The 26,923-nt window shown below is 42.5% G+C and overlaps 1 protein-coding gene across 1 annotated transcript in view; it reads right to left on the reverse strand.

Annotated features, from left to right (window-relative positions):
• Positions 1–26,923, reverse strand: part of SNTB1 (syntrophin beta 1) — a 115,800-nt gene that overhangs the window by 6,550 nt on the left and 82,327 nt on the right. Inside the window, exons 4-5 of the mRNA XM_074145009.1 lie at positions 7,170–7,309; positions 235–431 (exon numbers count right to left, since the gene is read on the reverse strand). Coding sequence (XP_074001110.1) covers positions 235–431; positions 7,170–7,309 — 337 coding nt within the window. The remainder of the gene's footprint in view (positions 1–234; positions 432–7,169; positions 7,310–26,923) is intronic.

Consider the following 26,923-nt stretch of genomic DNA (forward strand, 5'->3'; position numbering starts at 1 on the left):
TGAAACAACATGCCGAGAACAAGACCAAAAGTCAGAATGAAAGCGACTCTGTTACCGGCCAGAGGTACCACACCAGATGAGACTGGCTCAGAAAGCAAGGGGGCAATACCTGAAACACACAGAGCCCTAAATACCTACATTTTTTGAAATTAATCACCTCTAGCAGAAGGAACTTGAACTACCCATGAGTGTCACAAGGACGTGTGGAGCTGTGGTGCCCCAGGTGTTACTCACATGTGGTGATTTCTGTGATGAGCTCCGCAGAATTGTGGCAGCCCTGCACTACGCTCCTCGTCCACAGGGAGAGGTCTCGGCTCGTCTCCGTCCTGAACAGATGGGTTTCGATCCCTTGCCTTGTACCAGTTCGGGTTGCGAAAGACAAGTCCACCCCGGACTGCGGTGAGCCTTTTCCTGGGCCAGAATGGACCAACCTGCAGTTGGATTTGAAAACACATCAGGGAATTATAATGCTGACACAGAGCACTGCGCCAAAAATCCCCACCTGAGCACAGCTCTGAATGTTCCTAAATGCACCCAGTTGGGAGCACAAGAACTCGCGTCTTCTCTGTATTTGAGACTGAAGTGACTCCAAGTGACACGCAGTGTGTACTGAAGCATCCAGACATGCAGGTGATGATGGGGATGTCGCAGAGGGCCCTAAATTCCTAACTGATTGTAGAAAACACCCCTTTGGATGAGGAACTGAGAGAAATCCCCAACTGGTCTGTTGTGATGGGGTTTGGTGCACAGATACAAGTCCTCGCTCGGATGAGGCAGCTGAATCTGACTTTCAGTGTCAGGCTGCAGTCGCCATAAAGCTTAAATATCTGCAGATAAACTCAATGATAAATGCTGTCAGATAAAGTTAGAAGTTCTGTAAAATACGCAGATGCCAAAGTACTGTCTTGTGCATACTTTTCCCATAAAGAACCTGCAAAACACAAAATGCTGCGGCTATTTGTAATCTGAAATTCTCTCACATTTTGCTGCAATTAACATTTTTTTTTTTTGCCTGGCATCAACAGCTGATCTCCCATGACCAGGAAAGGTTTGTTCGTCTGAGCAAACACTAATTGCAGGGAATATTTTTGAGTGAGAAAAGCTCATAATATTTAATTCTTCTTTAAGACTGTCCTTTTGGGCTTTTTTCCTGCAGAAGTGTGGACAGTGAATACAGAATTTGCTCAGGGACATGACACTGATTCAGCTGAAAAGAATAATACAGAGGAGCTTGTCACTTTGGGACCCAGGCACTAACCCTCTGAGGGATTCACAAAATGAAACCAGGGAAATTCTTCTGATAAGCTTTTTTCTGTCTTGTGTATCCTGTTTCCCTTTCTATAGGCAAACAATATACTTCATATTAAACTGTAAACTAAGTATGTAGCATGGTAGCAAAATACTTGTGCTGAAACATAAAACATTAGATTATACTAATCATCTACTGAATGCTAATTCAACCTCAAATTATTGTTTTGCAGCTGCCAGAATAGTTGTCTGATAGCTGACAGTGTAGAAGTATGCCATCAAACAGAGATGGTTTTTAATAGGAAAAAAAAAAAAAAAAAGCAGAAAGGAAAGCAAAAGCACAACTTTAGTTTTTCAGTTATTGAAACACTAACCATAGGGCATCTGAAGTTTTCTCCCATTCCCTGGCAGTCCATGCTGATATTTGGGATGTGCACTGTGCTGAACAGATGTGTCCCTCTCTCATACCCTGCTAGGAGGTTTGAAAGATTCGTTCATGCTTAAGTTTGTGGTAACTTCTTTGGATTTTGAGCATCCACCTTGATTTCAGGGTCCCAGGAGGCAAGAGGCAGAGTACCCAGGGAGGTGCCACCACCCTCTCCAAATGCTTTTTTTGCCTCCGTAAGGGCTGCATTAACACCCTGTTCAGCTTTGACACTTGGGGCCTCCTAACTGCGCCAGGGCAGATTTTGCAGTTGGGGAATCAGGAGCAAACAAACCGCCCAAAACCTTTTATTCGCTTTCATTTGGCATGAGGAGGTGCAAACTGGGAGGGGAAGCTACACCTTGATAATTGAGGCTGGAGACCAAGAACTGAAATCTCCGGTGACTTTTGCTGCTGCCTGTCCCTGGCCGGTCTCCCAGGCACAAGCAGGGCCACCGCTCTCACGCTGCCTTCTGCTACCCAGGGGGGGACTGTGGGAAATCACACCAAGTTTGTCATTAAAAATAAATCTATGCCATCTTCTCCCTGGGTCATCCCTTCTCCTTTACACAGTGCTCATCAGCTGTGCTAAAAATTATTTTCTAATACTTCAGATACTGAATATGTGACAGGCAGATGGTTCCAATATTTTATTTCCTTTCAAATCTACCCCTTCTACATCTTCATGCTTTATCTATAGCACTGGCATTTTAGGTTTTTCAGCATCTGGATGGGATGAAGATGTACTCTGCAAATTAAAGCATTTGTACACATCCAACACGAGCCTTGTTTTTTACCTGCCTTCTCATTATCAATATCATTATTAAAAATTCAGTTTCACTATTTAAAAGTCATATTTAAAAATATGACTTTTAACCATGCTTTGGAAAATCATGCAGTTAACTAGAACATGAACTAGACAAATATGCAGGGGGACACTTGATAGCATTTATGTAGCAGCTGTCAGCACTGATGGATTTGGGTACAAGTTAAAGGATTCCCAAGCTTTAATAAAGTGGCATTCACACAAGCTATTTCATCTACATAAAAGGTGTTTTATCCTAAAGACCACAAAAATACCTTTTAAGGCAAGAGAATAGTCTTAGAAACTTCACAGGCGGCTTCCTCTCACCCCCGTCACTCTGACTGCGGAGGGAGTTGTGTGCACAGTGCACCCTGCACCCCAGCGCTGAAGAGGCACCCCAGGGCCAGCTCTGGAAATGCTCACCCACAGTCCCTGAAGGTCACTGGGCTCCATGGAGGTTTCTGAGATGTCTGGGAGCTCACAGGAGCCCAAACACACTTCCCCAGCGCAGCCAGAGCCGCAAGAGGGCAGGAGAAGGTTGGTCACCATCAAGCACGTTTGCACGGAATGTAGATAGCAGGCAGCAGCTGTGAAAGGCAGCTCCAGAGAGCCAGGGAGACACTTCTAATCTTCTCTAATTTCTCCCTTGTCTCTCTGTGTTTAAGGGACCTTTTTGGCATTATTCTTTACAAACGTGATAGCGAGATGGGTACGGTAAACCGTGAAGTGCTGGTGCTGGGTGAGATGCACTGGGACTTGCTTCTCATCCTAATGCTATGAAAAGAGTTTCAACCATTTACTGCTACAGCAAAATCTAAGGGCCTCTTTGAAAAGCACAGTGAAACCAGCGCTGACATTCAAAGCAAGTGTTCAGCTGCTTATTTGAGACTTACCTCAGAAGAGACTGTGATACAAGTGCATCAACAGTCATGCAGCTCTGCCCAGTACAAAGCCACTACCATCTGACTTTTCGTATGTTGAAACCACTCCTTTACCCCTGACTTAGCGTTTGAAACGCTCTGGAATGGCTGTACTCTTTGGAAACCGATGCACATGTCCTCAGCTCATCCAGGCTCTGCTCCAGAGGGAGCCACAACCACCCTCACTGCCCCAGGAAAACAGGGGGGAACTTGCACAGCTTGCACGCCACCTCATACACCTTCCCTGGGTGCTTGGAGACCCCACTGCTCCCCGCCTGCCCCTCTCTCCGCTTCCACAGACGACTAATCAGTGTCCAAACTCCTTCCTCAACTTTCCACAGCATTAACTATCAAACTGCTGTAATACTTTCTGGTTACAGACCTCAGCTTTGGGGAAAAGCTACTTACCTGATCTTTAATCAGAGTCCAACATGGGCTGCTTTATTATTTTATTTTTTTTCATTTCATATCTGGCTACAATAGATAATGCAATATTGATTGCAAACATTTAAGATGTAATTACTTAAGCCCCATTCCCATGCTAGAGGGAGGCACTGTTATTCAGGCATAAGGAAACACTGAAACAGAGATTATGACAAAAAGGTCCTTGGAGTCAGGGCTACGAGCCAGCTGCTGTGCCTCCTGCTGCAGAGATTTAAAGGAACAACTTAAATCTCCTGATCTCAGTTTTATTTGAGCTATTACTTATATTCCGCACAAAGCTGGGGAAGACTGACTGGAAAATATTTTTAAGTCTTAATAGCATCCAATAGCATCCAAACTTATCAACAAACAGAAAGGGCATGTTGAACTTCTGCTGTTAAAATACTGTAAGAAGATTGTAATCCTTCTACCACTTTCCAATTTTCTCTGCTCATTATGTCTTGGGTAGATTAAGCATGAGTCCGTACAGTATCTGGCACTGAAGTTTTCCAGTTTCAGCAGCTTTTCAAATATGCATTAGCTAAGCAAAAATGTTTTCCCAAGGACTCATAAAAATCTGAAAGATGGGAGCAGCCAAGATTACAACATGTGGTCTGCAAACTTTCCAGGTGAAAAGTTCTAAATTGCACTGATCAACGCGCAGAGGGGATTAAAAAACCCATCACGAGGAGGGTAATCACTGACCGAGCATGAGCACAGCAGTCAATACCAACAGCAAACCTGGTGGATTTTTTGGTATAACTGTACTCAGTGTGACAGATTATAAAAGCAGAATCCTGCAGGGTTTTAATCAAAATCATCCAAAACAGTAGGTGTAATGATTTAGAGAATCTGTCCATTTATGTAATCTGCTCACCTTGGGGATTCATGTATTTCAATGTATTCATCAGACTGCAACTCCATTCTGAATGTCACGTTCTGTGTATCTGCTGTCTTTTTACCTGAGTGTTAAGTTCACAGCGGTACTAGTAAGAAATCACAGAGATGGAGCTGGAATGGTTCTCAGGAGGTCACCCAGCACATCTCCCTTCCCAGAGCAGGGCTAACTGCCCACACGCTCCTGAGGGTTAGTGTTACCCATCCGTCAAAGTCCCTAGTGACAAGGATCGTGCATCTTTCCTACAGGATCTAATCCAGTACCTCACTGGCACGCCAAGGTTTTCCCAGGACCTACCCCAAACTTCCCCTGCCACAAATGCAGCCAACTATATCCTGTTGTATCCTCAGGGACCTGGAGAACATGCTCCCCTGTCCTCCTCATTGTTTCTCATCTTCATACTTGAAATCTATTGACATGTTTTCCATGGACATCTCAAGTAAACCACCAAGGTTTCTTGAGTATTCCCCTACTGATAGTGTTCTCTAGGTCTTAGATTTGCATTGCTTTCTTCTGTTAACTGGCATCTTTTTGGAAATGCAATGCTTCACATGAAGATGGTGTATCTCCTGAGGCTTTACTCACGCTCTGTAGTTAGGTTAGATTACTACATCTGCCCAACGAGCAACATCTGCTATAACCCACGATGACTGTTTTCTCAACAACAAAACACCATAGATTTACACAATATCACCGCATTGCCCAGATGCTCCCTGGCAGAGTAACTATTTTGTCAGTCATCCACCACCCCAAACCAGCACAGCTGATTATTCCCCAGCACTAAACTTCGTGCTTGGCCTTTCTGAACTGCATTCCTGTCTTTCTTGCAAACCATTTTCCCAGTCCATAAAGACCCTTCAGCAGCCTGAACCCCTGTCAAGAAACTTCTCATTCCCCTCCAGCCTGAAGGCTGATGCTCCTCCACTCACACAGAAATCCCATTGGACAGGGAAATGACTATCCCCACTCGAGGCAAGACAGTCTGCTCTCAAATCTGAACTCCTGAGAAAAAGTGATTAAGTAACAGGCCCTCTAAGAAAAGGACTTAGATTGGTTGATCCAGTAGATCGGTGGTCACTGATAACGGGGGCTGGTGATGCCCTCCAAAGGGCAGTCTGGACACGTGAAGACGTGTGGGCAGGAAGGGGCAGGGTGTGTGGCAGGATCTCTGGTTGCTTTAAGGAGGAGGATTTGGGTCCATGTACAAATGACATCCCAAAGCAGCAGGGAAGAGCTGCATCACCTTCAGCTGGGGCGCTCTTTATCCACAAACTCTAGGCCTTAGTGACACACCTGGACACAGCCTCCAGCTCCAACACCTCACATAGTTTTCATTGGGACTTGTTACTTGGAATTGTCAACCCTCACCGCCACAACATGCAGCAGGCTGCCTGCTGCAAAGCTTGGGGCTCTCACCTCACGTTACAGCAACACAGGGTGACTCACAGGCCGGCTTCCCAGGAAGCCTGAAAACTCTATCACGGGTAGGTAGACTGGAACAAAGCAACCGTCAGCATAATTCACTGAGCTTAATTTATTTTTTTTTTAATATAATGATTTAGCAGCAAAGCCCCAGTTCATTCAGGGAGAGAACTAAGAGACCAAGAACAGAAATTAACTAATGAGAGTGCAGTAAGAGACCCACTGCTTTTGGCCATGTGCTACCAGACCTTCTGAATGAGAACTCATTGAAAACGGTATAATAGAGGCCTGCAGCAAGGCCAAAACAATGGAATAGCAGCTCTTTCTCAAGCCCTTTGACCATATTGGCAGAGAAATGTGATTAAGATTCACATCAAGAAGCACAGACATTTTCCACTGCATAAAGACAGCTATGGGAAAGCTCTCTATGAATTAGTGTTGATGGATAACTTCGAAATAATAGATAGTTATTTCCAACCTAGACACAAAAATGTGTCTTCCAAGCGTACCATTTGAAGCTAAAAAAGCCAGGAATTTGTTTTCTGAAGCAGGAACACAAGCTGTACTGAAATTAAGTGTCTCCATCACACATGCAAGTCCCCAAAAGCCCCAAACCAATGGTGCAGAACTGCCCACCAGCACGTCCAACTCAGGGCAACAATTTCACGTTTTTCAACCTGAAGGAGAGGCTGGAAATCTGCGTGCTACTGCCAAGCCCTCAGGTCTGCACAATGAGATAGAAATCTCAGGAGATCGAGCTCTCGGCTTTTTCAGCAGTCCTACCTCTGGATCCCGGCCAAATGGCCATGTCCATAATCCTTCTGGTGTGCTTCTGGCCATCAGCCTCGGCCAGAACTTGAAACAGAGGAGAAGTGAGATGCTGAGCACATCGGCCCATTGAAGAAGAATCTGCTTCTCAAACCACAACATTTCAAATGTGATATATAACTGCACCAGCTATACCTGTTCCTGGCTGACTCAGCTGTTCCCACCACTCTTTAAGTGGTTGTAATTAAAAAGCACGGGTACCTGGTGGCGAGCAGGGGGTAGGTGTGCAGAGGGCTGAACCAAGCTTCCTTCATCCGCGGCATACTCTCATATATTAAGAGGTCTTTCTCTGTCAAGACCACTAACACTGGCTTCCAGTGCTTCTCGTTGTCTCCTGGTACCTGAAAAAGAGCAAAGTCTCAGTGAAGCAACAAGAGACAAAGCTATCGTTGTGCAAAGCCTGACAATATGAATGTGTCGAGTCCTGGGCGAAATAATGAACAAAGGAGAATTTTAGTTCTTTGGCTTTTTGACATCTCCCACCTGAATGTATAACCAGCTGCAGCAGAAAGGGAGTAAAGTGCAATGACATCTGCTGCTGTCATTAGCACTGCCATTTCCAGCCCTCCTTGCAGCCTTCTCTTACTACGAGCTACTCCATAAATGCAGTAGTGGAAGAACACTGAGACAGAGCTGGCTGTTATTTAGTTGCGGTATGCATGAAAGGACCTTAAATGTATATTTATAATGTGCACCGCACATGCATAGCTGGCACATTAACCTGCGTGCTGGACACTGCTGCTCCTGTTTCTATTTTCATGAGTGAAAAAAGCTGCAACACCACCACTATTAAAGAGTGTCAGATAGAAAAAATAGTGGTATGGGAGCAGATGCCTTTTTCCTCAGCAGTTCACGTTTTCATTGCTTCTCCCTTCATACCGTTCTTTCAGTTTTACAAGTGCCAATTTGTAGAGATCCAACCTAAACATGGGGTTGATCTGAAGCATTGACTCAGTGATGGATCTGCATCTACATCTCAAACCCAACTGTAGAAGATGTCTGAATTCTGAGGCATCAGAGCCCTTTACTGGCTGCAGAATCCAAAAGAGAAAATATATTTTGCAGGTTAGACATGTGGTTGCCCACATGGCTACAAGTACGGATCCTGCTTTTTCACTTATTCTACTCTGGCAGCATAGAAATGCCTTAAAATAGATGGGCATATGAAAGGGTCTTAGTTTCAAGTAAGAATGAAGCTCTTGTCTTTCACAGACAAATTCATCATTTTCCTTTTGGTGCACATAAGGAAAAAGAAAACCCGTTACGCAGTAACACTCACAGCTGTGATTTCAAACCTGAACATCTCAGCTGGGTACTAATGGAAATGAAACAAATTCTGAGATTCACCAGAGAATATGGTTGTCTACTTGATTCCTCCACTAAAATGTTCTCTGGGAAAGAGAAGCAGTTGTCTACGCTGTTCTATGGTTGATGCCACTGGGCACATCACTGGGTGGAGAAACACATAAAAAGGATCAAAGATTGGCCAGACTGGGTGAGATACAGCCAGGAATGGTGATTCAGATCCCTAAGTACAACATGCCTTCAGTGATGGATTCAGATGGACAACCACATTTGAAACACTTGTATTTTATATGAAGACAGGCTCCCACAAATTTCTAAACTTTTAAGGACTTTCAAGACAGTTGTAAGATAGCTTTGCACCAGAACACCAATGCCCAAAGCAGATCTTAAACTAAGATTTTAGCTTGCATAATTTTTAAGAGGTATTTTTCCTTCTGAATTAAACTTTTCCAATAATCATATTCCTGTTTACAGTGGTATTTGCTCATTGGTTGTTCAAGTCTGTGTGTTAATCAACTAAGTCATAAACGGTTCTTCCTTTTAATTTCTTCAGAGGCATCAAGGCTTATTTACAATTTTCTTGTGGTGACAGTTTCTCGAAATGCAACCTTTCATTTTCAAACAGAATGAATAGAGAAGCCGCGTAATTAACACACCTATTAATACACTCCAAAAGGAGTGCAAGATCCAGAGTTCTTACAGCCCGTGTACCACAGAAATATTGACATGAGCAAAAAGCTTCCTTAGCTTCTTAATACCACAGTTACTAACTACTGCTAACATCCCAGTTCCTAGTGTGGAAATATAGAAATGTTAAAGTTAACATTAACATTTAATTTTTGAGCACCTGCCTGTGTTCTTTAACTAGAAAGATTTTAGTACATACTTTTGAAGATTTCCAGAAAAGAAAAAGAAAGATAAATACAAAATCTCTCATGGGATGAAAAAGCAGGATGTTCAGATCCCTAATCCGGAAGAGTAAGCAGGCAACGTACGGGGTTGTTACTTCTTATTTTTCAATTCTGTGACAATAGGCAATCCAAAGACTATGGGAAGCTGCTCACAGCTTTTCTGCAGAACCATCCTGCCAGTGTAGTGTTTTCAATCACAAGCTTTGCTATTAGGTGTCTGGTCAGCCAACTGTGACTACAGAAAATTTGGGAAACACTGTTCCCTGTAAAGCAACCACAAGAAAGGGAATAAAACTCGTTTTGCCAGCTAGTACAACTATTTGCTGGATGGCTGCAAACATCAGGAGCCAGAATTTCCAGCACAGATCCTGTGGTTACCACCTGCACAGCAAAGCCCACAGCTTTGCCCCAGTCCTTCCCAGGAGCAGAGTGACTACGGAGAAGATGTAGCACAGTCATAAGATATTGAAGACTTCTTCTCAAGTATAAGTGACGTTATGCTACCTATCCTTGTAGGACATATCCCCTGTGTACTGGGGGTATACTGGGCAGGGGAGAGAGGAGAACAATGTTTGCCTGTGTCCTGCTAGGAAGCCCTCCCCAGTAAGGAGGGCCATGCAATACACACACTTCTAACCACATTTTTTCAAACCTTGCTGGGACCATAGCTGTCTCACTGGTAAGGAATGCTGGCGTAAGCAATACTGCTGCTATTTCAGACTTGAAGAAGGATTTGTGTGCCTGAAAGCTTGTCTGTTTTTTTCCAACTGTAACAGCTGATCTAATAAAAGATACTGCCTTTCCTTAAAAACCTTGAATTGCCTTACTGTTCCCTGATTTCGTTGGGGTTTGGATCAGGCTTTAATAGCTGATGCCGTGCTGTTCAACAGGCAGTTGGCACTTCTGGAAGGTGTCAAAGAGAACACGCTGTCCCGTAAATGGTAATAGGAAATTTTACAAAGAAAGGAGAGAGGCTGCAAATACACCATTAGCCTGCAGGGCACATTCAGAACAAATCAGCATGGGAAATTAATCCAGATCAAGCAAGTGTCATACCAAGCACCAGTATAATAGCAAATTACAAAAGAAAAGCAAAAAGTGTGTTGCTTATGGGCAGCTAAGTGACAGAGTTGTTCAAATTTTAAAGGCTTTAAAATCTGACTAATCATGAAGATAACATGAAATACTTCTCTAAGAGTATATTTAAGTACCATTTGAGATACATTTTAGAGTTAACACTTTCAGACGATGGTTAGGGCCAGCTTCTTAGCCAGAATTTCACAGAAATCTGGCAGTTGCGCTAGAGTTTCTTTGCTTCAGTTCCCACTTGCACAGATACCATTCAAAGTGCATTGATCTGTGTTGCAGAGCCATTCTCTCAAAAAAACTTTTCAAACTCAACCCTTTTTCAATCAAAAATTTTAGATCCCATCTAGATGCAATCTAGAGAAAAGAAAAATCAGTACTCCTCAAACCTCCCACAGCAATAAAATCAATCAGTACTTTTTTGCTGGTCTTCTGGGCACTGATCAGGCAACTCCAAGCAAGAGGTACCAGTGCCTCTTCTCCATGCTCAGGTCATCTCAGCTGAGGTCACTGCTCAGCTGGTGAAATTCCACTTGAAGACAATGAAGCTGTAAATGTTTATACCGGCAGCAAACTTGTTTTTTTCCCTTTCCTAGACACACTGCCTCTAGATCAAAGTCTTCAAGTACAAACCTGACAAGGGAGAACATATTCTAACAAAACAACCCCAAGTGCGGTGAAGCACCCCTTTTGCTACTCGCAAACCTCTTTGCTCCGCATACATTCACCCCATCAAGTGCCTAGCCCTCTTTTTCCCATATGCATCTCTCTGTTTTGTCTTTCCAAAGTCAGAAAATATTTCATGTATAGCAGGGATGAAACTCGTGTACAGCAACGTGATGACTGGGCCTGGGGTCACACCAGAGGAGGCCTGTGTTCACATCTTGAGCGGCCACAGGATTCTTCTGCAAAGTCAGTCTAAATGCTCTGTGTTTCCATACAGACACCGTGGTGTCTGCTGGGACGGCAAGTGCTGCTGTAACACACACAGTACAGAGTGTAGACATGTGAAGGTGGACAAGAAGTGCCAAGGGCGGCTGCTGTATTTCAGCAGCTACGTAGAGACTTGTCCATCAGCCTTTGGCTGACACAAGAGCAGAAGTGCTTCGATGCAAAAAGCAAACAGATCACGCAGTGTTTGGACACACCAGACCCCACCGCACTGAGGACGTACCTGAGCTCTGGCTGCTTCTGGCTGCCTTTGCAGTGGTGGGGCAGCATTGCTCCAGGCTTTGCTTTAGGGCCCGATCTGCAGTCTGAAGGACTGGCTCTGCAAATAATACCATAGCAAGCTAAACGCCACCTGTACAACTGCTCCTACTGGTTTTCTGGCAACTGCTCACGTGCTTAAGGCCACTGCTTGCAATGTGCCCTTAAAGTGTAACTCCTCTGATACATAACAAACAGTATTTCAAAGAGAAGCCAGCTTGTTTTTCCTGCAGGCAATGGGGACCCCTGGCCCCTTTAATGGGTATCACAGCTTCCAAATCTTTAATAGTTTTCACATATAATTAGTTGCCGGAAAGGCAATGGGCATCTCAGTGGAGAGAAATCCTTTTACAAACCATTTGGCCCTTTGCTCTTTCATCTGATAGGTCTCCTTTTCGTAAGGTTTTTCTTTGAATTTCAGTTATTCAACTACTTCAGGCTGCCAGGAATGGATGAAAGGATACTTTTAATCTATGAGGCTCACAGATAATTAAATTAGAGGCCTCGGTCTATCTGGAAAGCTGTTTTGTATTTTCATTAACTCAAAAGGGACATTTCAATTACATTCCCTGTTTAGTAAACAAATTATATATTACCAGGAGACTCCACTGCAGCAAGTATCCGAAAATGTGGCCTTTCGGAGAATCACCATGAAGGGAGCAAGTTTACACTTACAGTAAGTGGTTTAACTCCCTTTTCCATCACCCCCCTCCTGAATCTTGGAGCTATGCTACCCCCTCACCCAGAGCACAGGAGGAGCACCCAAAGAAAGAGCTTTCTGAAACTTTTTTCTTGCTATTTTCCCTCCTCCCTCACTTAATATCCCTCCGTGCTGACAAGAACCAGCTTTGACACAGGCTGGGATATGTTCTGCTACGTATTTCTTACCTTTTCATTGTCTTTTGACGAAGGTCTATGGCCATGTTCAGAATAAATTTAACTCATTTACATAAACTTACTTGTCAGTTCTTGAAAATAACAGCTGGGACTGAAAAGGATTTTTGCAAGAAGAACAGCAGCGATGCAGAAATACATCATGCAAAGCCCAGCATATGCAACAACACTGGTATTTCTGTGAGTTCATTTGATTGGAGGCAATTTGCGATGCAGGAGTGGGTGTAAGTGACAGCCGTAGGCAGGGGATATCAACACCACCCACGCCACATGCGGATGAGATGTGTTTTGCTGCTAAACTTTGTAGTTTTAAACAGGAAATAATGTGCACATTGTTTAGGAAAGAAAAAGCTAATGAAAATGTGTCTGGGTTTGTTCTTCTCTCTCTTTGACCTCAGTGACAGCTCAAAGGTGGCTTGTGCCATTATCAGATCTGGATTACAGTCAGTGCACATACAAAAATCCCCCAAAGGGCACAATATCTTCTCCTGTGAACAGCAAGCGAGCGATGCACACGCTTGGCCATGGTGCCACTGCTGTGTGAGCAGCCAGAGCCATGCAAGTCAATTGGGAACCACAGTGGGGTCCACGCTGATCCACCTCTCGTGCTTTCCTGAGCAGAGCTCAGGCTACACTGGCAGCTACGGTTATGGGCACTTCTAAGCATGGACAGGACACCCATTCTCAAGACAGGTCTGTTCAAGTCTGAACTCCCTCTAAATAACCTTTAAAATGATAAGACACAAGCCAACTTTTGTCAAAAGTAACATTGTCAACCACGTCAGCACAGCAATCTCTTCAAGCCAATGTCCTGACTCTCTGGACTAATAAAATTTTCAAACAGCTCTGGCTCATATCCCAATACCTCTAGTGTCAAGAGAAGCACCTCTGTACTCACCCACACAAGAATGGCAGGTGATCTGAGACCTTTCCTACAGCCAAACAAGAATGCCCGATCCCAGTTTTGTAGTGGAGATTTGCTCCAGCGCTTGGTGAAGTCAACCAGAGATTTTCTAATGACTGTTAAGGTTTTGGGCTAGGCCTTTGGGAAACAAGCCTGGAGGGCTGCCTGTCTCCCATGCTACAGAGAAGATAAAGCCAAATTCTTCTTGGAGGTGTGCATAGTGAGAGGATAGGATTCAATATCTACAAGCTGAAATAAGGAAAATTCTGGTACTTCTGATACTCGGAGAAACTTTTTCACTATGTCATGGTGGTAAAACACTGGGACAGACTATGAAATGTCCACCCAGTGAGATACTCACAATGTGACTGGGCAAGGCCCTAAGCAAACTGGTCTCATTGGCTCTGTTTAGAGCTGAGGTGTTGAGCCGCAAGAATTCCCTTCCAACCTATATTGTTCTGTGAGTCTATGAAACAACAGAAAAAATGAAAGAAGTCCAGATTTGGACCACATCATTTATGTTGCCCCTGAGTTAAAGTTGGTTGTATAATTATTCTGTACACGTGCAGTTTTTCATGCATATGTGTTGCATGAATGTTGCACCAATATGAATGCCGTAGTCATATAAAATAGTTACTGCAGCTTAACGGTTTGCACGATGATTTGTAGTTACCTTGTACCTTAAATCATTTAGAGCTGTATAAAATGTGTATCCTTCTGACTTTGTAGAGTTTAACACTCTGGATTTCCTTTGCAGTAGATTCCTTGCAAAAGGTAAGGAATGTAAGGGAGTGAAAAACCCAGCATCACATAAACTTAATTCACTGTACAACACACCTCAAGTAAAAACTGCATTGTCACAAATGCATGAGAAAAGGTTAAAATCCTGATGAGTTCTCTTTCTCCTCCATGATCTCCTCCATGATTCCACAGAAACTGGTTAACTAAATACACAGAAATCCAACTCCAGGGGACTCGAAAAGGAAAAAAAAATGGTAATTTATCTATTTTAGAAACCTCTACCATGACCCAGGATCATTTTGCTATGCATGAAGTTGAGACTTGAAGGTCTGTTAGTAAGAGCTCTTTCGCAGTGAGACAGGAGACTCTGCCTTTCTGACAATGTCAGGAATCTTTCCAGGGCAGAACAAACAGGCAGTGTGCATCAGAGATGGTAAATGCCCCACGCCATTTGCTAAAGACACTCATTGCTTTTCATCTTGGAGAAGGTGAAAGGAACTCCATTGTGTTTTAAGAAGTGTTCTGATGCTTTCTCAGTAAAACACATTTTCTTCTATAGCACCTTCTTCAGACCATGAGAGCACTGTCTGAAATTAAGTAGTGGTAATTTATGAGAGCAAGGCTTTGCAAACAGCAAAGGTCCACTCCTGAAAGATATAGCGTTGAGCTAAATGATTTCTGTAGAAAAACCTGCACTTTGCTATCTCTTTTTTTTTTTTTTTTCCCCCTTTTTATTACTTCTCAGAAATTGCCAGGAGAGAGCAGGGAAGAGAAGGGGACATTTCATCACTCAAGGGCTGTGGGAAGGAAGACCTGCCCAAGCTGCAAGTCACAAGGACAGAGACAGAGGCAAGTCAGATACGTGGGAAGGTCAGAACAGCCCAGCTGGCACTGGCAACTGACGCTGATCAAGAGATAGTGGACAGACCAGCTACAGTTGAACTGACCTTCAAAGCCAGTTTGACTAGGAACAAACCTGTGCTGGAAGAGGTCACATTTTAAGTATTGCTTATAAAAGAGGCATGGGGGAAGGAGGGAAAAAGGGAAGGAAAGACCATTAACCTCAGGCTTTTTCTAATCAGTTGTACTGATTGCACAAATGAATGGAAAGCCTGAAGAGTGGAGGTGAGCACAAAGCTGCTATATAAAAGCAAAGACCTGTGCAAAAGTGGAGGCAATCACAACTACCCACCTCCATGACCTACCAGCACCTGTGTTTCACACAGGAATCTCTCTCTTCCAGCTCACTCACACCACACGTTCAGGATAAAAGTGAAGAGCTATTAGCAGACACTTTTGCATGCCTTGTGTGTTCATGCATTTTGAGAACGTATGGCTTATCTAGGGTCTGGGCTCTTCAGAATGCAAGTGAGGGTGGCTGTAAACTTGCTTTCTGAAACACGTCTCATGACCATATCACAGAAAGGTTGGTGATATCAACTGCCTGAAAGTTAATAAATATTTAAATAAAAATCACAGAATTAAAATGTGAGATGAACTGTACTTCTAAGACACAGCTCAGTTCTGGAAGAGGTAAGCAGCTGTGCTGTCTCCAAAATAAACACTGGACCTCAAAGCACAATAATCCTAGTAATGAGGGAAAATCACTGAACTTCCCTTTAAAATGGAGCAGTTCTTTTCCTTCAATAAGCCAAGCTTGCCTTAGGATACACTAAGAAGGACCACAGGATGGTCTTGTATCTTCCTCTTCAGTTCATGGAGCTATTCTGAACACCGGGTCAGCCCGAGAAGAAAAGGGATCATGCCTGTGAATGGCTTTGAATTAGAGGCAAGAAGAGATGGGGAGCTTTGGAAACTCCACCACATCTCCCGTGCAACTGCTCAAGAACAGATAACCGTTACTCAGTGGTGTTTCCCCTAGGTATGTTCCAGGATACTAAGAGCAACCACTACTCTCTGCTATACCCTGCAGGTTGCTATATGCCAGAGTTCTGCTGTGCGTAGTTTTCTGTTCATGCCAAGGTGGAGCATTTTATGAGGGAGTTCATCATCATCAGTGGGGTATAATGGTAATTGTACAGGAGCAGAATCAATGTAAAGACACCAGAGTTTCAAATCACTGTCTCTAAAGAGTCTATAATTTACAATTGAATCTGGCTTCAGCTGATCAAGTGGATACCAGATAAGGATAAATGAGTAATAATACCCATTACCTCAAAAGATACACACATCTCATCTTTCAATTCAGTAAAAGCGCATGGATTTCTAATCATCAGCTTAAGAACACTTGTCAACAGCACCCAATCAAACATGAATACTGGAGGAGGAGTTTTGATCTGAAAGCAGCTTGCAGTTTTTAATGATGGCTTAAACATGTAAAATGCCATTTGAAATGATCATGGTGTCTGTTTGGTGAAGGACAGGTAATCATCAATGTCTACATTAAAACTATAGTGACTGAAATCTGTTCCAGAAGATGTTCTGTGCCTTTCTCTATCACATTGTCTTTCCTCATATTCTGTCTCAGAAATAATGGTCCATCATGGTTGGTACCTTTTGAAGACTGACAGATTCAACTACTTTACTCAAAGGTCATTATAAATCACAAGTGCTGGAAGAAAAAATAGTAGGGGAGCAATACAGAGAGAACAAGATGTTTCTTTGTCATTGTTATTATGTTGTCTCAAGGACAGTCCAGAATACTGTGTCATTTCAGTCTATTGTGTCATTGATCAATATTCAGTAATTCTGCAATGCAACTAATGACCTCAAGCAAATGAGTGAATTCGGTACACGTCTGGCACAAAAATGTATTATCTTCAAAAACCACTGATAAAATCTATATGTTATGCTTCATCAACTAGAATTTTGAACATGCTGAGAAATATTTGGAAGCCTTATTGAAAAAGCAAAAATACAAGTAGAATACTTAGTAATTTGGCTTATTCTTGAAAAAATGTGGAGAAGCCACAGGTTTCTGAAAAGTTTGGTGAAAATTAGGCACAATTTGGAATCCAAATCTACTTATTTCAATGCCTAAGTAAAGATGTATCAACACAAACTTCCTATATTTGTCTTTTATTTATTTACCTGCTTGTCATTTTCAATGGCATAAAATTATCTGAGACTATATCCTTTTTATAAATGAATAGAAACAGAAAGTCTGTATCTCTGCTGGCACAAAGACACACCTCCACAAGCTACCTGAGATATTCAAGGAATATATCTGCTTTCTTGGTGGGGGGAGAAAAAAAAGAAAAAAAAGAACTTAAACGTGTAATTTTCATTAGAATTCATTTATCAAAAGTTTCTGATGGACAGAATTTTTTTTTTTTCCTCAGAAACCCAGCTGAGCTCGAAGAGATCTCTACCCACCAAACAGGTTTCCAGTTTGCTACACCTTGGCAACCAGTATGGAGAGCTGGGAGACCATCTAGTACGTCATTACGGTAGATCTCAGTATTGGTGAATCCCAGGGTACCAGCGAAGGTAGGAAATGAATGGTTATTCCATTTAATATCCAATTTGCTTTCAGTCCTTAATCAGGACAAAGCTGAATTTTAAAATCTTTACCCTTTCAGAGGGCTTTTTTCAATTTGGGATTTGTTAGCTTTCTAAGGAATGGGTAAAGAAGACAAAGTGTCACCTGCCCCACTGAAAAGCTGGGAATATAATTTTTCTGCCTTCCAAGAAGGCTTAAGCCAGTCACCGGTTCAGAAATATGAATACTTAGATTCATAAAAAAATTTGCCTAGCCTGTTCTGTAAAACCTACCCTGATAGAAATCCCCAGCTACTCTATCATAGTCCTTGGCCAGTTTCACCATTAGGAAATTTTTGCCCATGCTGGAGCACATGCCACTCTGCTCCTGGCGATACTGCGAGGGCAGGTATCATTACATGCTTGAGAGACTAATAGAAAACTCGAATTTGTTTTTTAGCTAAATGTTTTTTTAAGATGGTCATTATTCTAACCCTGCCAAAGTCATTTCAGGAGAGCGATGCTACAGAGGAAATGGGTAAGTTGGAAGAATGCAGGAGAAAAAGTTCAGAGCTAGAGGATAACTGCAGTTTGTCACTGGTCCTGTGGTTTGCTGGAGAGCTGTCACCACTACCTATCTGATACATGAAGAAAGGCATATACATCCCTAACATTGCAAAAATAACTGACAAGGCAGCTTTAATAGGAACCCAGTATTACCAACTCTAGCCAGCCAAAGCTCCCTTGGGGATGTCAAGTGAGGGCTGAAAATCAGTCTGAGGTTTGCTTGGTATTTAAAATACATTTTTAATTCTTGCTGATCCATCAAGCCTTTTTGCTTTGCTGACATTCCATAGCTTCGAGCTTTTCTCTGTGGCCAGGAACCTACAATAAAAATGAGAGCTCAGCTTGCATAAAACCCCTTTATTTCTGAAGATGGCAGTAGAAGAAATATCCCTAAAGTAGAAGTATTCAAGCTATGAAGGTTGGACCTATGGCCAGGATGTGAGCTGTCACTTCTCAAGAGGCATCACTTTCCCTGACCTGATACTGCCTATATTACAAGACCCGACAAGATCACAGCCCAGGGGTTCATGGCAACAACTCTTTTAATTAATCTACTATCTAAAACAAAAATGTAGCAAATATTGAAGGGCATGTGTTAATAGAAACTCTGAATATTCAACAAAGACATACAAGGAAGACAAACATAAAGAACCTTCTGCTTGGCAGTTATCTATGCTGAGCTTTAAATTAGCCACACAGGACAAATGGATTTAGTGCTGTGCCATGTTATTTCATCTAGATTACTAGAAGATACACAATTAGGGCCATCAATCTACCGACCCAAATCCTACAAATATCAGCAAATTACATGCTATAAGCTATGCAATTTTGAAAGCTAATGCTCTTTATCTGGCTCTGATTCTCAGTGTTTCGTATTTTTGCAATAACCACAGCATTTAACTACTCATAGGACAATTCTACTGAGAAATGAACATTCCTCTAGAAGAGACACTTTGGAGGAATAATCTCCAAAGCTAGTGTAAACAGATTGCATGCTATAGGTTATCACCCTGGGGCCAGGTGGAAACTAAGGTTTCATATTTAAGAATTATCCCTGAAATACATAATTGAATAAAATAAAGAACTTCCTGGTAATGGCATTAGACTTTTACATCTCCTAACAAACACATCACATATCCAAAGAGAAATGATTTTTGGCAAGAGAGATATACGATCTCACGAACCAACCAATTTCATCAAGGGAAGACTCTTTCCTGCTGTGGGCTAATAAATCACCCCAGCCAGCAAGTGCCAGCCACTTACAGTAAGAGCTCCGGTAATACAAACAGCATAGAGCTGGTATTACTTCTGCACTACAAGAAAGTGAAAACCCCAGGAGGACAAGTATGTATGAATATTACCAAAGCCACTACGCCTAACTCTAGCCTCGGTGTTAGAAATGTACGTGCACTGAAGTGACAGAGAAATTTTACAAATTACTTCCTCTGGCTTTATTCCTACTATGAAGACAAAGATTTGGCTTTTCAATGAGATCTCTTTTGTAGTTTGTACTGGCCTAAACATCTTACATATACTGTAAAAAATCTGAAGTAACTCAGTTGAGTAATACCAGTATAAAACCACACACAAAAAAAAGAGGAAACCATATACTTCAGTAACATTGTCATACGCAAATATTCATATAACTCCTTTTAGAAGTACAGCAAATGGGATTGGATATCATACCAATGGTTTCATACCAAAATTTCTGGATTTTTAAATACCATGTCCTCATTGGCTTTTTTATTTCCTTAGCCATATGGAAAACAGTCAGGCACAATTAACTATTTGTCAGAAAACAATCTATTAATTACCACCATTCTGTGTGAATGAGCTGGAAATCATGTTCTTTGCTTGCCAAAAAGCTTCCATTTCTGCCTCATGTTTGTGCTCGGAACTAAACATAGCTACAGACACGCTGCTTGACATAACTGACCAAGGGAAAAAAGAACAACTGCTGCCGAGGTTTTTCAGAACCAGCAGCCAGTGAGGTTTTTCTAAAGATAGGTAGTGGGTCAGCAGGGCTTCACCTCTGCATCTCATAAAATTCTTTACTGATAGATCTTTGATTAAACTGGGCAGAAATAGATTAAATCCCAATTAAGACATTCATATTTGTGACAGAGCTTGAAAGAGAAAAGAAAGCGTGTGTGGGAGAGTTAAGTTACAGCGTTTTCTAGGCTTAACCTTAAAAATATAGGACCTGACTTCAATTATATTTATATCTGTTCAATTCTACTGACGTCAATGGATTTACTCATAAATTATGCCAGATGGAAATCAAGCTAGCTATTACCACATTTTCATGCATATAACCAGCCATCCCTTTAAAAGCCCCGTTTATTCGAAAGCACATCCTCAGACAGCATGCATCCCCAGATGACCCAGCCAAAATCATAGGAAGGGGCCATCAGTGATGGGGGATGCCAGGGGAGAACTGCAGAGTGATACAAGGGGAAGGGAATGAGGAGAACTAGAGCGAACTTCCTTTGCTGTTATCCACACATCCACCTAACCTTCGTAACCTGCTGCTGAAGCCTGGGCACTAAACAGATAACCTCTGGGGCTGACACAAGACAACATGGTGGCTATTTGCTTTCCTAGAAGAAAAGAAGTGTGAGATCTATGTTATCTCTGAGACCACTATTCCAATATTTCACGTTTCAGCAAAGCAGCCTTCAATGCTGTTGTTTCCAAAACTTTAAAACCCATGCTGGGCTACAGGTGCGCAACCAGTATCAGTTAGTGGTTGGCTCCTCCTAACTGTTTTACAGAATCATTCACTCACTTGGATGTGATCCTATAACCACAACCCATTCCTTCTCTGTGTGCTTGCAAATATCCAAGCAGCTGTTTCAAGTTATTTGAAGGGCCTAGAGACTGAAGTTTTACTTGACATGTTCAGGCTAATGGAAACTGATGATGCACGTGACCTTTGACGAGTGCAAACAGCCCCTCTGTCCAATCTGAAGGGAAAGAAGACAGAACAGCTAAAATTCCTCTCTTTGAGGTCTCCTTGCAGCTGTGAAGAATTAATCTTATAGGGTTATGAAAGGTTCAGTGAAGGCTGGTTTTATTCTTGCCAATAGGGGATTTTTCAACACCTTTCAGCCCACTCAACAATTTGAACACCTATCTGTGCCCAACAGTCTCTGCAGCTCATAGGTGGGCTGCTCCTTCCACTGCCACCTTCCCGCAGGCTCCCATAGCTCAGCTTCATCTCCCAGTCTCTTCCAGTGCTGTCCTACTCTTCCCTTCTCCAAGGCTCTATTTGTTTTTCTGCACTCGTCCATTTGGCTTATGTCCCGCAGGAACAAAAGTCACAACAGAAGGACAATGTCTGATGCATGGTTCCATGTTTCCTCCATTCTCTACCTTGTGTACTCAGATGGTTAGAGTTTGGATCAGGGTCTGCTCCTGTTGGTACTTTTTATACTGCAGTCTCGCACCAGGGCATTCCATGTTTGGCTATTCCTTAGGCTCTCTCTTTCATACAAACATAATTATTTATATTATGTTATTAACCCCAACAATCACCACCAGAATGAGTGCTGCTCTCTTCCTCCTTCCAAACTGTTGCACCAACAAAGCAAGAACCCAACAGTAAGTCAGTTTCTCCTCAATAATCACCTCTCCCAATAAACACACAAACAGCGGTCCTCAAAAAAAACCCGTCACATGTAAGGTTCCCACACTGCCCATGCAGCTGTGCCATCCCTCTCCATGCTGCTCCTCTTTGCAACACCTCCGCTGCCAACAACTTCTTCCATCTCTTCCAGTTGCCTTTGTCTTGTTAACATCTGCCTGCAGTTTTGAGTATGCAAATTTTAACCTTCTTTCTGAAATTTTGAGACAATGTTACTGTATTCTTTAACCTTGTGATTCAGGAATCCAGGGGAAATAGCAATAATAAGCAATAATTTTTAAGGGGAATGAACACATGTGTGTGTTTAAACCTAAAGTTTAAGTGTATTCTCCCCCTGCGGAAAGCCTCACGGGATGAGATGAGGCCAGAGACAACACCGTAAAGCAATTCTTTACTTCTTTTCATAATAATGCACAAGCTTTTCATTCCATAAACAAATAGGTAAGCTTCTATTTTCCTAGCAGACTTCTCCTCAAAGTGAACTTTTTAGACCAGTTTCCATAAACACCACTGACATTTCCAGTATGAAGCACACAAAAGCAGCTATAGCCATACTACGCATCCCCAGCCTGCTCTGGCCGATGTCTGCAACTATTTTCAGCACAAGATCAACAAATGAATGTTTGCACAGCAGCATCTACTCAGCAGAAATTTATAAATAAAAGAATTCCCAACAATAACATGTTGTGTGCACACAGTTTCAGGAATTTTCACAGCAGCTAACCACCGTTAGCATCTAGTCATTAAAACCCAGGTGCTTCCTTCCAGCAGGGCTACAGTTACCATACGAGCACCTGAAACTCAGGGCACCCAAATAACATCATAGAAAACCTTTGGTCAGCCCATTTGTCTTCAATAGCAATGTCACTGTATTGGGCGCAGCAGGTCCAAATGCAGGAACACACACGTGTGCTCTCCTCCTTACGGACTCCCAAAGAAACAGCCACTTTGGCTCCAGAGTCCCTTTTTGTACCCTGGCTATTAAACAGGCACACTGTACCAAAGGAGGAGGGAAAAATCCCCATACTTAAAAAATAAAGTTCCAGGGTATCTACCCGTATCTCCAAGATGGTCCTCAACAGTCTTGCAATAAGAGTTGGTGAGAATGGGTGTGCTTTTGCTGACATTGCTGGACTTAAACCACCCTATTTGTTTGTACTTGCTGACAAGATGGCTCACTCTTCATAGCAGCATGTCATCTAAGCACTACCTTTTTTTACCAATTTCTTCTGACTTTTCTGATCCCCATCTCCAACAAATTTAACCTCTACCATTTGTAATACCTGTGACTCTGCTGCTGCTGTCTGAATTTCCTGAAAAAAAGACTAAGCTATACACCAGTAAAACTGATAACATGACTGAGTTAGAAGAGCAAGATACTTAACATCACTATTAGACCAGAAGAAGCCATGACTTCATGGGACATTTCAGCAAAAGCAGCTCTAAAATGGACTGCAGAGTTCTCCACGGATACTACTGTGTGATTATTACTAAGGTTGGAGTAGCACATCTCTATTTAAATTGCATTATTTCTGTGTGCTATGCTAGTGCTGGAAAAAATCCAATGCCATCCCAACAGGTTTTGCCATGAGGTCAGGTGGGTTGTGACAGTACCTAATTTCTCCACACCTATGGTATGTCTGACAGGGTAAGTCCCCAGCGCCTCAACTGAGTGTGAGACCACTTCACTTCTCTCATGCCCACCCTCTCCAGGACTTGGTGATGCTGCATGTGCTGACTCCTGGTAGGGAACTCTAGCAGGAACAATGCAAAGATGGGGCAGTTTCTCATACATTTTGGGAACTTTGCTCTTCCAGAAGATCCTGTTTTGGACTCTCCTATCCACTGACCCCACTTCTCACCCTGTCCTGTTACATGTCAGGCTGTTTTTTCTATCTTGCATACAAAGTCTAATGCAAACACTAAAGAGTGCATCTCTGTGTACTTTAGGTTTTTCCATTTGATGTCACTTGATTTTCTGTTTGAAGCAGCAACGGTCCTCCAGCCTTATTGATTGGTTTTCATTGCACAAAGAGGAGGACATAAAACTGTGTGTGACCTGCAGAAATCACATTTATTCTGTCTCTATTTCTCTGTCCCCTGAAGATGGTTGTTTAGAGCTTACATTAAAACTGAAAATGTTGCTTTCTTATTTAGTCATTGTGCAATTCTTCCTTCCTTTTCTAATCCTTCAAGTGAGGAAAACAGCCAGGAGAAAGATACCGTGCATGACGGGATTTTTGTCCATCTCTCCACAGGGATGATCAGTAACATAATGTCTCTCCCTAGATTTACAATTGTAAAATGAGATCAAAATCTGGCCCTTCAAGAGAAGTGTTCCTTTTGGAAGTGATCAGAAACAGCCGCTTTCAGAACCAGTGATGCTGGCTGTTTCTGGTAATTGAACAATTGGTCCTAGGAACTTTTACTTGTGAGGCCAGGAGGACTTTGCTGAAGGATTGCTAAATAAGGTATCTACTAATCAAAAAAATACAGCAACGCTCTCAAATTCCTTCAAATGCCATGATAATCATTAGGTGGTAATCCCTGACAAGGTTAAATCTAATGTTAGTCAATGGCTGTTCCCCAAAGTAGATTCCCTTTTGGTAGTAAAATCATTATCTTACTGTTTAAACATTCAGGCTTTCCTCTCTATTTCACAGTTCATAAAGCACCTCTATAGTGTTGACATTTTTTTTTTCCGAACAGACAGAAGACAGTTTGTTTTTCCTGCCTTGATTAAATCCTACATCCCACAAGCAGTGAACCTGTGATACTGCTCTACCGTTTTTAATTGTCTCCTTCTATTAAGATGCCAGCACTGTATGTCTTTCCTGCAGCCCCAGCGCGATTTTGCTACGTGCCTGGCATTAGTGCTGTTGGGTCTGAGGTTAATGTGTACACCGTACAACTCATTAGCTGCACATTACTATCAGAGCCAAAAATCAACATGATTGATCCAACAATATGTTTGGGCTTGGGACCGAGACTCAAATGAGGTCTCACCAAAAGCAAAGGTCAGCAACTTGGCACAAATGTTGCTGTGCACAGAGAAAGCTTTTCTTCCAAACTATTCATCAGGGAAGGTACAAATGACAACTAATATGGGCCTCATTAAAAACAAGAAGAGGAAACCCCTTGGAGAGGGCAAGCAGGCTCCCTCACTATCCATTTTTTTTCAGTCCTTTCCTAAAGCTTTTATTTACGTTACAGTAAAGACAATGGGGAGCTTAAAGGTAGCTGTGGGGCTTGGGGTTTAGGAGACTCATTAGAGTAGTTATCTTGATGCACACTATCAATTACTGTCCAGTTAAGCAGAGAGGATAACTCTGCAGGCAGAACTAAATCTTCAGAACTGAAGGATCTGGGGGAAGGGAACAAAAGCTTTTTTTTTTTTTTTAAATCAGCACTATTATTTTAGTTAAAACTCCAGTGTCAAAACATTTGCTTTCTTAAAATAACTAAAATAAAACAGACACTAGTTTAAGAGTAGGAGAGAGGAGAGGAATGATACGAGAAACCTTTTCAACCATGGATTTGTTTCAAGTACAGTTCTTACGAGGATTTCGCTCGTAACTCAAGCACTCTTGCCACAGTCAGGCCCTGAAACCAGTACTTTAAAATATGCTATTTTACATATGGTATCATCATGTTCTTTCTTCCTCAGTAACCAAGGGAGTTGAAAATGCTATTGATACAACAATTAAGCTGTACAAGAAATACTTCCCTGCAGTCTCCAGAGTTGCTGTGTTGCAATATGATTGTCTAATGGCACATTTTTGTAAAGGCTGTCATGGTATTATGGGTATAATTTTATTTTTACAGAATACAATAATAAGGTAAAGGGTTGGCGTTAATAGCCTTAGGAACCTATTACACAAACAGAGGTTGAGGATTAAAATTGGACTGGATTTGTAGAGTCTGCATTGAGTAAACATCTTGCCACACTGAAAATTATCATGCATGTAACTCTTCCCTCTTCGCTATTTTTTTTTAAAGTCTCCTGTTCTTCTAAAGGTCAATCCCTCTTTCCAACAGAGAACACAGCTTCTTCTCAAGGTATTTTTAGAAAATCTGTTTATTTTTCTCTGTTAACATTTGTTTGGCAAAATAGGATACAAGGCACATATTGCTTCTGCTTGTTCCAGCAGCGATACTCTGCTCTTCCGCAACACCCCTCAAACATTAACCAGCTCATCTGTCCTAAAAGCACTTGTGGGAATAAACTACACACCTCTGATTGCAAGCTGAGTGGGTGAGCAGGATGGGGCAACTCCATGCAGAAAAGATGGGGGGAGGGGGGGATGTTCTCCTCTAAATTAAGGCATTTTTACTAGGAATGGTTCTGATTTTGCCAGGAGTTTCCTCCATGGGGATCAGCTGGGGGTCCTGGGGGGAGAAGGGCTGCAGGGCAGCGAGAAGAGGGGCGTTTTATGGTCTATTCTGCTGCTTTCTAATCTATTTATTCATGTCATTAATAAAAAAGCTGAAATGGGTGTATTATTGTACTAGAAAAAAAAACCCTGATGCCTGGGGTGAGAGGAATTCATAGTGGGCAGAGCCTGAAGGTCAACGTGCCCCTAATGGGCCCCTCTATTCCCCTGAAGGTGATTTTTAACTTCAGGAGGAAAAACCAGCAAATGAGAACAAGGTAACTTTGAACAGAGAAAACGCAGCTGGACAGGAACTTAATGCTTGGAAAATCTGAGATTTTCTACGGTAGACAATCCCTTTCCTTTCAAACTTCTTACACGCAGCCAGTAAGCAGAAAATGCAGACAAACGACCAAACAGACACAGTGCAAGGGCGTAGCTCTTGCAAAACACTTTCTCAGCACCCCTCGCATGACAGCGATTAGGTCAGCGCTGGGGATGCAAGAATAAATCTGTTTGCCCCATACAACTGAAGTAGGATTCAGAAAGTGAAGGTGAGCTGGGTGCCTACAGCACTGGTCAGTGTGGATGACAGAGGAGATGCCCAGGGGTTTCCTATTGCTCAGTCTACATTTGCCTTGCTCTTTGTTTCAGCTGAGTTTGCCCCAAAGCATTGCCGTAATAGCAGCCTCCCTACCCTGGCTAACCACTCCACAGCATCTCCAAATGCAGGGGATGAGCTCCACACTTTCCCCAACCAGGGTGTTGGTCTGCTTTCTCCCACTCTGCATCCCACAGCTGCGCAAGAACAGGGGCTCTCCCTTGTCCTACCCTGCCACTGCTGCCACCCTGCTTACACCAGTGGAAGGAGGCAGAAA

The sequence above is a fragment of the Numenius arquata genome, chromosome 3 (assembly GCF_964106895.1).
Source record: "Numenius arquata chromosome 3, bNumArq3.hap1.1, whole genome shotgun sequence".
Taxonomy (NCBI): domain Eukaryota; kingdom Metazoa; phylum Chordata; class Aves; order Charadriiformes; family Scolopacidae; genus Numenius; species Numenius arquata.